The sequence below is a fragment of the Mytilus trossulus genome, chromosome 4 (genome assembly GCF_036588685.1).
Source record: "Mytilus trossulus isolate FHL-02 chromosome 4, PNRI_Mtr1.1.1.hap1, whole genome shotgun sequence".
NCBI lineage: Eukaryota > Metazoa > Mollusca > Bivalvia > Mytilida > Mytilidae > Mytilus > Mytilus trossulus.
The window spans coordinates 89,038,039-89,053,996 of NC_086376.1; the positions used below are offsets into that span (position 1 = coordinate 89,038,039).

General features: G+C 33.4%; 2 protein-coding genes across 2 annotated transcripts in view; one reads left to right on the plus strand and one right to left on the minus strand.

The window, feature by feature from the left end:
- The window catches only part of LOC134716247 (potassium/sodium hyperpolarization-activated cyclic nucleotide-gated channel 1-like), a 101,597-nt gene extending 97,212 nt beyond the window's left edge, over positions 1–4,385 (plus strand). The window contains exon 10 of the mRNA XM_063579122.1: positions 291–4,385. Coding sequence (XP_063435192.1) covers positions 291–1,348 — 1,058 coding nt within the window. The 3' untranslated portion in view covers positions 1,349–4,385. The remainder of the gene's footprint in view (positions 1–290) is intronic.
- A 1,990-nt stretch (positions 4,386–6,375) lies between these two features.
- LOC134716246 (uncharacterized) lies at positions 6,376–9,726 on the minus strand. The gene is made up of 3 exons (XM_063579121.1): positions 9,135–9,726; positions 7,399–7,593; positions 6,376–6,737 (listed from the first exon to the last, which is right to left on the minus strand). The coding sequence occupies exons 1-3, from the start codon at positions 9,495–9,497 to the stop codon at positions 6,390–6,392; spliced, it is 906 nt and encodes a 301-aa protein (XP_063435191.1). The 5' UTR covers positions 9,498–9,726; the 3' UTR covers positions 6,376–6,389.
- Between the last annotated feature and the right edge of the window lie 6,232 nt (positions 9,727–15,958).

Consider the following 15,958-nt stretch of genomic DNA (forward strand, 5'->3'; position numbering starts at 1 on the left):
GAATTTGCTAAATTGTATGAATTTAATCGCAACTTAAAAACAACACCATACACCATTGTTTTAAAATAAGGTGTCATGTTACAAAGAAAATTGTTATTACGTCAGTAAAATTCAAATTTGACTTTCCCCAGTTTTCATATCTTTGCACAATGTGTGATGGGAATTTCTATATCTATCAAAATATAACAGTTTAAAATATACAATACGTAAACAAAGCGGTTACAATATCACTTCTTCAATTGCTTTACTTATTTATACATGACACTTACGTTTTCCACTTAACTTTTCAGAAATATGTCTACTGACAAATGCAAAACGTGTAGCAAGTGTTCGAGCAGAAACGTACGTGAACTTATATTCCTTGTCTGTTGAACATTTCAACGATGTACTGGATAGATATCCAGTAATGAGACGAACAATGGAAAGTGTAGCTGCAGAGCGTCTGACTAAAATAGGGCAAAACCCAAGTATTGTCAGTAGTAGGGCAGATCTCGAGGAAGATCAAAAACTTGTTAACGAACTTGTCATGGAGTCAACTCCAGTAGTAACAAGTGCAAGTGAAGACGAAGATAAAGACTCAGATGATAGCTCTGAAAGTTCTAAAAGCTCGAAAAGAAAAAAGAAATTCAAATTTGATTTTACTGGAAAATTGCATAAAATTACAGAGGAACGAAAATCAAAATCAAGAGAAAGCTTAAAGGATGTATGTGACTCTGATAATAAAGTCAGAATGCGTAAAGCACCGTCTGGTTCTAACTTGTTTGGACTGAGGGTCCCTAAACTCGGACTTAAACATCGATTTGGAAGTGTAGGATCAAATCTAAATGCTTTATCTTCAGTACAAGAGTCTAGTCTAGAAACATGTCGGAGACCAAGCTTTTTAAATACAAAAATATTTAGAACAGGTAGATCACGTGAAAAGACTAAATCTACTGGAGGAGAAGATTCGCCATCCTCGGAAGGTCATGGCAGTCTTAAGCAATATTTAAATGTTCCTATGTATAGTAAATCCAAGTCAAAATCGACTAACGATAATTCATTATCAAGTGTCTGTGATAGTTTAAGTAAGGAAGATCCTAAATCACCGCAACCTAAATTAAATATTCCTTCTGTTGATTCACCAGTCATATCGTCTAGTGAAGATATTCCTACTGCTACGACCCCATTGGTATCGGTTGCTGTAAATAATCAGGAATATGCCAAAAAATCAGAACAAAAGTCTCCTCTAAAGGCTAGCACAAGTAAAGATAATGCAAAGAATGTTATTCCGTCAAGTCCGCCAAAACCGGACCATTTAACGATAGACATTGATGACTGTGATACAATTTCCCAGAATTCCTTCCTTTGATGGCAATGTTTCTTAGTTCGTTATTTATTATTTTCATGATGTTTTGTTATGTTCATAAAGTTCCTGACTGGTGGTAAGGGTCTGGATGGGATATAAAATAATGGGTAAAAAGTACTGAATAATGGAAAAAGTATAAAGATAACAGAACAATAGGTAAAACATTGAAAAAAGAAGAATGTCGTGCCCAAAGATAAAGAACAGAACATAAGGGTACAATTTTTTAATAAAAAAAAAATGATTTCAAGAGTTCATGAATACAGAAATGAAGAATCCCCCTTCAGACCCTCATAGATATTCACGTTTTCCCCCTTCAGACCCTCATAGATATACGCGTTTCCCCATTCAGACCCTCAAAGATATACGCGTTTCCCTATTATTTCTTTATTTATTTAATTTAAGTATAGTGTGCGGAGTGTAACGTTTTGAAATAGTATATAGTATGAATTGGTTTAGTCTCTTGAAATGATCTTATCTCATATTAATTTAAATCAAGTATTGAAAATAAACTCATCATAGATACCAGGACTAAATTCAGTATATACGCTAGACGCGCGTTTCGTCTACAAAAGACTCATGAGTGAAGAGCAATTTTCAGGGGTAAACGTATATTCCGAAATAATGTTAAAAGTGAATTTTGTCCCGAAATAGCTTATAGATATGTTTACTAAGATAATATCAAAAGTGTTTTGAAAGCGATATAAAAATAAATTATGTTTGGCTGATGTGGTTCCCTCCACTGTTCGGTATTTTGTTTCTTAATACAGAATGACAGACATTGGTAGCGCTGTCAACGATTTAAATTGAAAAAATCTTTCTTTACATATACCCTTTCTGAAAGTATTATTTTGTCCGGTACTATTAAGTATACCAAAGTTATTCATGTTATACTTTTTAACAAATTTTATTCTGCAGTTTTCAAATCTTTAGGTGTAATACACCAAATCATAGTACGTCACATCCAGTTACGATAAAGAGTCGAAACAAAGTTGCCAGTTGTAGGTAGCTAATCCTACATGTCATTGCAGTAAATACAAAATCGGGGTCATAAACATATATCTTTGGTGTTACAAAGCAATATTATTTTTAATTTGGTGTTTCTATAGGATATTTTGGAAACTTGATGTTACTTTATCTAGTAAACAGGTAAAAGCAGAAGGTGAACATTTTATTGGTGAACTTCCTGTGAAGGTTATTTTTTTTATATGCAATGAAATGATAAATATGTGAAATTTTGTCTATAGTATTACTAATGCTAATTGTTTCTTTAATTGAAACAAAGATAAATTCTGCACAATTTTTTGAAAGGTGCAAATTTAACAAAGACTAATAGGTAAAAATCACTGGTGATATTACATATTTACCACCCAGAATTGTTTTAGTTGTCACAAGATAAGAAACAATATGTTGAATATACATTGATATACTCAACGAATAAAAAGAGGTAGCTTCTGGTCAACATATTGTTTTCAACAACAGAAAAGTGCCAAAACAATATTTTAAGCAATTGTTCTGACGCATGGAAAGTCGTGAACCTATAAAATACAGACTATTAAAAAACCTAAACGAACGTGAAACCACTTACAATGTTTCTGACTTGTGACCGACACTTTAATATGCAGCTTGTGTTCTCTTTCATCTAAATTAAATTTTAAAATTTCAAAATGCTCGCATAGCATATTAAGTCCTTGGTTCGTTTTACCATGTACCATTTAGGATGCAACTGTTCTATATATATACCTGTAAGCCACGTGCAAATCTGATTGACGTACAGATCCTATGTTCACGCTACCTTTATAAAGACCTCTTCTATAGACAAAAATTATACATAGTCTCTAGATTTTAATCAGATTGGTCACATGATCAAATTGTGGTATTCGGTCATTGCATTTATAGAATTATCAACAATATTTTGCTTTCACGCAAAAAATAGTGCGTACTCTTTTCACACAAAATATATACGTCCGGTTGCATTAATACGTTATTATTAAAACTCTTCATGTTTGACGCTTTCTCATTAAGGATGCGCATTTTGTGTATTTGTCCTAATACCTGTAGTGTTGTTTTTGATATGTCCCAGTAGCACGATGCCTATCCTCTATATTAAAGCATGTAATTATAATTATTCAGAATAAGGTAATAGATGATTCTTTTCATATTAAAAACGTTTATACAAAACAAAGTTTCCAAGGGCTTTCATTTCCTTTTAATCTAAAATTGTGATAGAAGTTTTTTCTCAAGTTTTCATTTGTATGCATATAGTATACGTGTGTAGTTTTATCATAAATCTTTTGTTTGTGCATTTTTGTATTGCACATCTTACATGCATAATGTATAAAAAATCATTCAGGTATGATTGATGGTTTTAGTGCCAAAGTTTTTATATTCGTTATACACAACGAATAAAACAGATAGAGAATTACGATTGGTGTGCGTTTAGTTGCAGTTTTCTTTTCAGTTCCGTACTGGTTATTTACTGTTATAATTGTGGTGGCTAACGCCACCATAATAAAACCCTGTATAAATTTAAGTGATGTCCATGAAGCATTGTATATTATTATGTAAAAAATACTTTACAGGTTTTTATAAGTATTTTTGTTTGGTTCACTTTTTAAAATTTAATATGTTTCGAGGGATTCGTGCATTCAGAAAATGCCAAAAAAAACATGAATGTAAAGATTAAAAAACGGTACACATTAAGTTGTGGTTCGTTGACAAAACAAAAAGCTTTGACAGATAATTTCATCTTTTTTTTTTCATTCCAATATCATTCCGTTTAACTGTGTGTTAGTTTTGTTGAGTCATTTTTTGTGAATTAATGTATTTATTTTGCATTTTATTGCGACTTTTTTCACCTTTAAAGTGAAGAACTTAACGGACAATACTAAATATGTTGGAATTGTTTTAATAGTCCGTCATTGATTGCATATTAAATTTTGTTTCTATTGACAATGCAAAGTTTTGTTAAACGTTTTATTTTTGTAGCAAGATGACACGTGATATGCAACTTCAAAATTTAATGAATAAAGAGTATCAAATAACAAACAAACACAAATGTTTCACTGTATGTTGAGTTATTTTAATTAGTTGTCAAAGGTACCAAGCTTGTAATTTCATACGCCAGACGCGCGTTCCGTCTTCATAAGAGTCATCAGTGACGCTTAGATCAAAAACATTATAAAGCCAAACAAGTAAAAAGATGAAGAGCAGTGTGGACCCCAAATTCCAAAACGTTGTGCTTAATACGGCTAAGGTAAGACAATTCTTAGTATTTTGAAATATTCATATTGTTGCAGACAGGAAATTAAAAAAAATGACCGTATAATTGATATTCATGTCAACACCGAAGTGCTTACTACTGGGCCGGTGATACCCACAGGGACGACACTTTCACCAGTAGTGGCATCGACACTGTGGTGTACATAGTTGTCACAGGTATCAAGCTTATAATTTGATACGCTAGATTGGATATTTGGTGAAATGTCGTGACAAAGAACTGCGAGTTGTTTTGCTAAAGCAATCTTCATTACAAGAGATAAGGAATAGATGTTAAACGTCAATGAGACATCAACAAAACAGCAAAAACCAATCAAGACACCCAGGGGTTTCATAAGGTGTATTTACCAAATGCCAAGTTCTTAATCGGCCGGAGTTTTAAAAAAAATGGAGGGTAATTTAACTGAGACTATTATAGATCTCCCAATATAAGTGTGTATTCTCCCAAAATGACATAACAGGCATACATATAACACAAATCATTACCACTAAAGAGTTTTTTTAACATGCACATGCGCAATGGGTTGACGTTTTCTATATCACAAAATTCCAAGTTTGTATTTTCAAGACTGACAAAGGGCACAGTAACAAAACATAGTAAGCATAAGTGAAAGAAAAGTATTCAACTGTTAAAGGTATTGAGATAAATGTGAGACTGCTCGCTGTTCTTTTGTGTTTGTGTTTTTTCTGTTAAAGATGTGTTAGTACAGATAATGGTATAAAATCATATAAAACAAGAATATGTCCTACGTACACGGATGTTCCATCAGCACTATTATTTTCTATGTTCAGTAGGCCGTGTAAAATTTTGATTAGAAAGATCATATTATAAGGCACATGTGTACTACTTGGTAAGTTTCAAGTTGATTGGACTTCAACTTCATCAAAAACTACCTGATCAAAAATGTTAACCTGTAGAGGGACGGACAAACGAACGAACAAACGAACGAACGAACGAACAGACGCACAAACCAGAAAACATAATGCCCATAAATGGGACATAAAAAGATTGGTCCCGTATGGGTTTTAGTTGTGGTATATTGAAATCCAGTAACGTTCAAGTTTGAATTGAAGACAGTAAACTAAAACATTTTAGGAGATAATTTTTTATCACCTGGTGCAACAAGGTATGTGTAAAATACTTATATTTGAACAAAAACCTGTACAAACTATTGCTGAGTTCATACGTTGTTCGAATTCGCATAAGTTTAACTTGCATTCGAAGTGTTTACGTCCTAACGTCAATTTTAATTCGAATGACAATGTGCGTCAAATTGGCTTTACTGTCCAAACGACGTAACCTTTAATTCGTATTCACAAAAGCGTATTTCAAATACGAAATGGATAATTCGAATTAGCCAATTCGAATTAAAGAAGAAGAGCGTGTGAACGTGATTAGCGACTTCGATTTCAATGCGAATTAAATGTCCGTGTGAACGAGGCATGTTTACAAATTCTTTTTGTACACAACATATGTATATGTTAATAAATCGTCTATACATTAATAAGTTGGATTAGAAAACATGTCGTAGAGATAGTAAGACGATAGAGTGATGTAGATCTTTTTTTCTTTTCTGTGCTTTTTTTTTTATCATTTTTTGTAAATTGATGCATTTTTGATAAGTCGTCGGACCCAATTTTCGGGTCACGTTGACTGCTGATTCTTACCGATTTTTTTAGAAAGGAATAAACGATAAAAGTGTTTGCTGAATACAAAGTAAATTGTTGTTACACACGAATAGCAAACTCTAACACATGACGTTAAATTTTAATTCTTTCTAAATATTATATCATTTGCTAAACCTCCAAAATGAGACATTTTAATAAGTGAAGAGTACCCTTTATTTTCTACAAAGGTTTTCACTGGCATCTGTCCTCCTGGAACGTGTGCGATTTCAACCGTCATCATATCTATATGTAATTTATCAAATGGTATAGTTTCTAAAACTTGCAATTCATTCCCCTCCACATCGAGGCTAAAGAAATCAACATGTGTAACGCTTAATGCCTTCATTATTGAATAGAAAGGAAAGCACTGGACATCCACTATGTTATTGCCTGTCAGATTTTTATCCTGTACTATCTTTCCTACATTGAAACTTTTTTTGAACTGCAGCTAAAAATTGATAAAAAGCACATGTTATCATTTACATTCGAGATAAAAAAAAAAAAAATGATGAGCATCTAGTATAACAATCGGTCATATAATAAGATTTATTGAAACGGCTTGGTGGTACTACATAATTGTAGAAGGGAAAGTTCGGTACTGCGAATAGCGACAAATTAAAACGCAATCGCTTTATTATTGCAATCAAACTGTACGTATATTTAGTCTAGTGGTTCCATGATTTAAAAAAAGCTTTTTTATAAAAGCTAAAAATTGAATATCGCAAAATAAATCCTGATCTACAGTGATGTAATTTGTTAAAGCAAAGAGGCTTATTCAGTATCAAATTCTGATTGAAAATAATAATACAATAACTGAAAATTTATAAAGTGGCAACAGGTTGTGATGAAGGACACTTACACAGTTATCGTAAATTATTGACACAGTTATTTTATAGCTCTTCCTTTGTGACGCCACATGCCAACATCAAACACGCGGAAACTCGCCATGCAGTCATTGGAGTTGATTTTGAATACATATATAAGTATAATATATACATTTGGTCAAGATTCCTTACTGTTTTTTAAGAAAAAGTTAAAGCCATCTTTTTCTATATAAATAACTGAAACTATAGACTGAATTTATAGTTAAAATGTTTTGTTTGACTAACCTTTACTGGATAAGGGTAAATACTAAGACAAGCGTTTATCGTAAATGCTTTTCTGTTCTTTTTCTTTACCAATGCATAGTTTGATGGGTCAGCCTCAATCAAAAGACCGTTCCAATCCCTCAAGCGTTCAAATATCAAGGTATTTGATCTGGTTTCCCCATCGAGTGCACCACATTCCACAAAAAATCCACCTTTCTGAAATAATAAGTAAGGTTACTTACTATTTCATATATTCGACAACCCCTCTCACTCCCCACCACAACCACACACACAAAAATGTACTATTTCAGTTGGTTGGTTTAGCGGTTGGATTATTTTTGTTTTAATCTTATTTCCCCATTCGTTGAAATCTTATGAATAAATAAAGGCAACAGTAGTATACCGCTGTTAAAAACTCATAAATCCATGGACATAAAACTAAATCGGGGTAACAAACTAAAACCAAGGGAAACGCATTAAATATCAGAGGAGAACAACGACATTACACTAAAATGTAACACACACAGAAACGGACCGAGCATCAGGCAAAATCCCACGATTACATATTCTTACATGCATGCAGCTAAAAATATAGGCTTACAGAGAAGTACCAAACCATTAGGTCAATCGCTTTTTGTTGCCATGCAGGGAAGTGACGCTCATATCAAAATATTTATAATGCCAAACAAGTACAAAGTCGAAGAGCATTGAGGATTCAAAATTTCAAAAAGTTGTGCCAAATACGGCCAAGGTACTAGTAATCCATACCTGGGATAAAAAAAATCCTTAGTTTTTCAAAAATTTCAAGGTTTTGTATACAGGAAATTTATAATAATGACCACATTATTGATATTCATGTCAATATCGAAATTTTGACTACTTGGATGGTGATAACCTCGGGGACGAAACGTCCACCAGCAGTGGAATCGACCCAGTGGTGTAAATAGTTTAAGACTATGAGTGTTTGTAGATAAATGTTTTTGTGTTCGTTTAAATTGGGTTTTTTTTAATTTTTACACGATGATGACAGCTGTACCCATATTTTGACTATTCTATTTATTGTGTCTGTTAAGTTAACGCATCATTGTAAATATAACGGAAATTGATGAGACTGTCATCAAAGTGAAAGGGTAAGCGCTATAAAACCAGGTTCAATCCACCATTTTCTATTTTTCGATTGATTAGATCTCAACATCAAGGACACGAATTTGTCATTTTCTAATTTTGAAGTTTCGTAATTTATTTATAATCAAAGTTATAACAGTCTTTTGACGAGCTTGTTATATTGAAACGACGGAACGAACATCCCTAATTTGAAATTTCTATTTATGTTGCAGGAAAGGTGGCCAGTTTTTTTTTGGACGGAATATTCTCTATTTCCATTGGAAATCTATTTAATGTGAACTCGTGTGTTAAACCCGCGCGTTTAAATGTAAAAGTGTATTTTTTTAAATGCTATGTTTATATCGTACAATCTTTTTTTTTGTTAGTCAAGAAAGAAACATATAAGGGGATGACCATCTGATTTGGGGGATATGCAAAGGGGGGGGGGTACAGATTGACAGTTCATCTTCGTTTGTTGCTACGCATGCTTGTTTTTTTAAACATGTATTTTCACTGTCGAACATATTAATGGAAAGTTCAAGTTTTTTCTAGGCCAGCATATTCATTTTCCCGACAATCCCCTTTCTCCGGAAAAAATCAATGATGGTCCATTATCAAAGGGCTTTGTTTAAAATAAACACTAACACACTTACCTTAAAATTTAATCTATTATCAACAAATGCAGCTTGTCCAATGGAAGGGTCCATTACATGAGGTTGTTTCAGATTGTATGGTTGGTCTGACGGGTTTTCGATCCAGTAATTTCTTATGAGTCTGATTAACCGTGGGTCATCCATATCAACTTTTTGTTTATTGAGGCTATCCATCTCATCAAGGTAATTATCGTTATTTGTTATTTGATCAATAAACATTGTAACTTTAGTATCTGCTCTTGTATCCGTAACAAACAAAATTTTCTGAAGCTGTGATGTAATTCCCAAAAATATCAAACAAAGCGCAGAGAATGTACCAAGTTTGTAGTAATTAAAAAATCCCATTTTGCGCTGTATGAACATTTGTTGAACAAGTTGTTATTTCGATCTTTATATATTCTACCACTAAATGAAATTGTCTTTTTTATTTCAAAATGAAACGTAAAATATAATTAAAACTATAAGTATAGTAACGGAGCAAAACAGAACAGATTTTTACTCGGTGACAAATCCTACGAAAGAATTGTTATATGCAATTACGTGAGACTCCAAACTGATATTAAATAGTGATAAATGAACATTCTTCTCATTTTATTTTCTAGTAACATATCCAAACTTAATTAAGATAGTTGTTATAACTTTAAATTGATTTCGATTTCCAATATATATATTTAGATTTGTCGTATATAAATTCAAAAGAGTAACATATGTTCAGCCACGTTTGATATGAACTGATGCATAGGGAGCAATTGAAATAAAACTAATAATATGAAATGTATATAAACAAGTATAATTTCTTCTTTTCTTTATTCATTGTGGTAATTACATAAGAAGCATTAGCGGATCCAAAAGAGGGTCCGGGGGTTGTAACGCCCTTTTTTGGGGGCCGATCGAGGCATTTGAATGGGGACATATAGTTGGAACCCCCCTTTTTTTAAATGGCTGGATCCGCCCCTGAGAGGCTTGTTATACTTGACGTTACAAATTTGTAGTTAATGCTGCATATTGATATTTGGATATACACCCATGAACAAATGAGGGAGGAATTGATTCAAACAATAAATATCATAATATTCAAACTATAAATGAATATTGAGATACTAACAACAAACTAGATTTGAAAATGAATAATGAAGATACCTCTTTACTTTTTTCTTCAATAAATATATCTGTGAAGCCAAAGTGGTCGAGTGGTTTAGCGTGCCGGATACAGTGCAACCGACTTGGTGTCACGATATCTCAGTAGCATGAGATCGAATAGTTATCAAAGGTACCAGGATTATAGTTAAGTACAACAGACTCGCGTTTCGTCTCATCAGTGATGCTCATATCAAAATATTTATAAAGCCAAACAAGTACAAAGTTGAAGAGCTTTGGGGATCCAAAATTCCAAAAAGTTGTGCCAAATACGGCTAAGGTAATCTATGCCTGGGATCAGAAAATCCTTAGTTTTTCGAAAAATTCAAAGTTTTTTACCACGAAATTTATTAAAATGACCATTGATATTGAGCAGATATATCATGTTATGGAGGGGTATTTGCGAAAAATACAAGTCGAGGGACTTAAATTTCCCGAGCCGCTAGGCAAGGCAAATTTTGTCCCAAGACTTGTATTTTTTGCAAATACCCCTCCATAACATGATATATCTGTTTAATTACACCGAATAAATTTTAATTTAAACTCTCTGTACTAGGAAAAGGAAATAGTTATTTCTATTTGAGGACAAGTACTGTCATAAAATATATACCGCGGGAACTATACAGGTACGTATACGCGTTCGCGCTGTCTTTATGTAACGTCATATCCGAAAAAAGACGGGAATATGCTCGCGAGGGTAAAAAAGGAATATTCAAAATGGCAAATGGTATTTGATGCATATTCAACGGCAGTGGTGAAAAACAGGCAGATTCGTTTGAAATAAGAAAAAAATGTTAGAATAGGTGAAAAATACACTGGCTATCAGCCAATCAAAAGCTGTCATTCTTATATAAGGTGTAATTATCATGTCAACACCGAAGTGTTGACTACTGTGTTGGTGATACCCTCGGGAACGAAACGTCCACCAGGCGAGAGAAGAACAAAATATTTGCGAAAATATTGTTGGGTTGATGTTTAGACGAGATGTATATATATATATATATATATATAAGTACGTCTGAGTCAGTGACAACCCTACAACAGATGTATCCATCGGATCGCCATCAATGATGGTGATACATGGCTGTGTACATAATGTATATACAACTCGTCTAAACATCAACCCAAATTTACAGATCTAACATTGTTGGGTTGATGTTTAGACGAGTTGTATATATATATATTTGCGAAAGCAAATGTACAGATCTAACATTGTTGGGTTTATGTTTAGACGAGTTGTTTATACATTATGTACACAGCCATGTATCACCATCATTGCTGGTGATCCGATTGATAAATCTATTGTAGATGCACTGCATGCAATTTGGTGTCACGATATCTCAGTAGCATGGGTTCGAATCCCGGCGAGGAAAGAACAAACAATTTGCGAAAGCAAATTTACAGATCTAACATTGTTGGGTTGATGTTTATTCGAATTGTATATATATATATATATGTAGAGCCCAGGTGGTCGTGTGGTCTAGCGGGACGGCTGCAGTGCAGGCGGTTTGGTGTTTAGACGAGTTGTATATATATATATATATATATACAACTCGTCTAAACATCAACCCACCAATGTTAGATCTGTAAATTTGCTTTCGCAAATTTTTGGTTCTTCTCTCGCCGGGATTCGAACCCATGCTACTGTGATATCGTGACACCAAACCGCCTGCACTGCAGCCGTCCCGCTAGACCACACGACCACCTGGGCTCTCAAAAAAAGAGCTTTCGGTGGCCATATGTTACCTTTCCACGTCAGTTTTAATCTAGCGGCGTACTACAGTACATGATATATAAGGCATGAAGATGTTATTGTTACAGATCAGCTAAATTATCTATAGTAAAGGATCCTACAAATTAATGTAAGATACAGTCACAGAAAATAATTATATTCATAAGTACGTCTGAGTCAGTGACAACCCTACAACAGATGTATCCATCGGATCGCCATCCATGATGGTGATACATGGCTGTGTACATAATGTATATACAACTCGTCTAAACTTCAACCCAACAATGTTAGATCTGTAAATTTGCTTTCGCAAATTTTTGGTTCTTCCCTCGCCGGGATTCGAACCCATGCTACTGTGATATCGTGACACCAAATCGCCTGCACTGCAGCCGTCCCGCTAGACCACACGACCACCTGGGCTCTCAAAAAAAGAGCTTTCGGTGGCCATATGTTACCTTTCCACGTCAGTTTTAATCTAGCGGCGTACTACAGTACATGATATATAAGGCATGAAGATGTTATTGTTACAGATCAGCTAAATTATCTATAGTAAAGGATCCTACAAATTAATGTAAGATACAGTCACAGAAAATAATTATATTCATAAGTACGTCTGAGTCAGTGACAACCCTACAACAGATGTATCCATCGGATCGCCATCCATGATGGTGATACATGGCTGTGTACATAATGTATATACAACTCGTCTAAACATCAACCCAACAATGTTAGATCTGTAAAATCTAGACTCTAGTTTCCATCTGTATTTATTGTGTAGAGATATAATTCGTATCTACCAACTGAATTTGAATCCATATTGATTCATAAAAAAATGGGATTTCACAGACCTAAAAACGATGAAAGAACTGTAATAGGTAGTACCCAAATTGCATCTATGATTAATTCACATCCAATAAGTCGGATATTAAGTACAGCTCTTTATAAGAACCAGGCAGAGTGCCATATACATGTGATACATGGGGGGTTTCAGATTTTATCTATAATTGGCCTGGTAGAAGCAATAAATGAATCCTGCTAAAAAAATAATTTTGAGTGGGAAAATATGAGTGGTTGCCATGGTAACAGACACACAATTTTTTGGTTGTTAAGCGTGGTAAAATCCTTCAAAAATTAGCTAAATCACCACATTTCAGAGCCTGATTATGAATAGAATCATGCATTTTTCATTAATTTTCGTATGTAACATTGATAGAACTTGGTTTAAGCTTCGTTTTAGTGAAGATTGCATGTCAACCAAATTTGTAAATTTTATGAAAAATTTTGCGAAAAAAAGCATATTTTCAACTTTTCTGAAATTGGGATTTTTGCTGAATTATCAAATTTTCTCTGGTGTTTTTAAGAAAAGTGCAAATGTGTACAGAATACTTAGCACTGTAGTTATGAAGTTTGGATACTACTTTACCAAATTTGATAGAAAAATGTGTGGGATTTTTTTTAGTTTAATCACCATAGCAACCGATTTTTTCCTTGGAAACGGAGTTTTCATTTGCAGAATATTGCAGTTTAAGAGCTTAAATGTCCTGAATTGTTTTATAACCGATAAGAAAATACATAAAAGCTAACGCAAACTTTAAATTACTATCCTCAAGTGTTGTTGATTTTAATTGTTACCACGGAAAGACATATTATCCATAGCAACATCCACTAAAAAACTGCATAAATAGAAATTTATGTAAAAAAATACATAAATAGAGGGTGTTTATTTTCAAATTGGAATATGACTTCATTCTTTGCTTCACTCACAGTCTTGTCTGGGGTTTGTTTCTTCAGATTATTCAATAAATGTAATATGTAATGAAACATTGGGGTTGGGGGGGGCTTGAAAAAAGGGGGGGAGGGGTATGTTGATTTTTTTAAATGTTGCATACAAGTAGATACTTGAAAAGATAATTGCGTTTCATCGTCCGAAGACACTTTGGTTTTCGCACTTTAACTTTAGTTTAAATTAAGAGAAATCTATTAAATTTAAACACAAGGTTAATTACTATATAAAGAAGGTTTGGATTGATTTTGAGAGTTTTGTTCCCAACAGTTTAGGAATTAGGGGCCAAAAAAGGGCACATTTATGCATTTTTCTTGGTTTTCACACAATAACTTTTGTATAAGTCAATAGAAATCTATGAAATTCAAACACAATGTTTATGAACACAAAAGAAAGGTTGGGATTGATTTTGGAAGATTTGATTCCAACAGTTTAGGAAATAGGGGCCAAAAAGGGGCCCAATTAAGCATTTTTCTTGGGTTTCGCACCATAACTTTAGTATAAGTAAATAGAAATCTATGAAATTTAAACACAAGGTTATGACCATAAAAGGAAGGTTGGGATTGATTTTGGGAGTTTTGGTTCCAACAGTTTAGTAATTAGGGACCCAAAGGGTCAAAATTAAATATGTTTGATTTCATCAAAAATTTAATAATTGGGTTCTTTGAAATGCCGCATCTAACTGTGAATGTAGATTCTTAATTTTTGGTACCGTTTTCAAATTGGTCTACATTAAGGTCCAAAGGGTCCAAAATTAAACTTAGTTTGATTTTCACAAAAAATGAATTGCTAGGGTTCTTTGATATGCTGAATCTAACCATGTATCTAGATTTTGGATATTGGACCATAAAAGGGTAAATGTCCAATTTTTAAGATTTTAAGTTTAAGTTCTAAGACCACATTCATTCTGTGTCAAAAAACTATATTGTGTCAACTATTTAAACGCAATCCAAATTCAGAGCTGTATCAAGCTTGAATGTTGTGTCCATACTTGCCCCAACTGTTCAGGGCTCGAACTCTGCGGTTGTATAAAGCTGTGCCCTGTGGAGCATCTGGTTTAAATTAACAGAAAAGATAAAAAAAAAATCTACATGAAAGTCGAAAAATATAATATTGAATGTATGACAAAAAGAGGGCTCCAGAAAGGTTCTCCTAAGATCAAATGGTCACTTTTAGAAGGACGCCTCCGGGTGCGGGAATTGCTCGCTACATTGAAGACCTGTTGGTGACCTTCTAATGTTGTTTTTTTATTTGGTCGGGTTGTTGTCTCTTTGACACGTTCCCCATTTCCATTCTAAATTTTACTTTTAGAAATTTCTTTAGTTAACCAGGCCATATAAGGCAAATTATACAGTTAACAGTGACAGATTCAGCATATCAAAGAACCCCAAGAATTCAATTTTTGATGAAATCAAATAAAGTTCTATTTTGGACCCTTTAGATCTCAATGTGGACCAATTTGATAACCGGGCCCAAACATCAAAAATCTTAATACATGGTTAGATTAAGCATATATTAAAGAACCCCCATATATACAATTTTTGTTGAAATCAAACAAAGTTTAATTTTGGACCCCAATTTGGACCAACTTGAAAACTGGGCCTATAATCAAAAATTTAAATACATGTTTAGATTCAGCATATCAAAGAACCCCAAGGATTCAATTTTTGTTGATATCAAACAAAGTTTAATTTTGGACCACGACTTGTACCACTTTGAAAACTGGGCCCATAATAAAAATTCTATGTTCATGTTTATATTCAGCATATCAAAGAACCCCAAGAATTCAATTTTTGTTGAAATTAAACAAAGTTGAATTTTGGACCACGTTTTGGAACAACTTAAAAACTGGGCCCATAATAAAAAATCAAAGTACATGTTTAGATTCAGAATATCAAAGAACCCAAAGAATTCAATTTTTGTTAAAATCAAGCTAAGTTTAATTTTGGACCCTTTGGACCTTAATGTAGACCAATTTGAAAACAGGACCAAAAATTAAGAATTTGAATACACGGTTAGATTTGGCATATCAAAGAACGCCAATAATTAATTTTTTGATGAAATCAAACAAAGTTTAATTTTGGACCCTTTTGGCCCCTAATTCGTGGGGACCAAAACTCCCAAAATCAATCCAAACCTATCTTTTTTGGTCATAAACCTTGTGTTAAAATT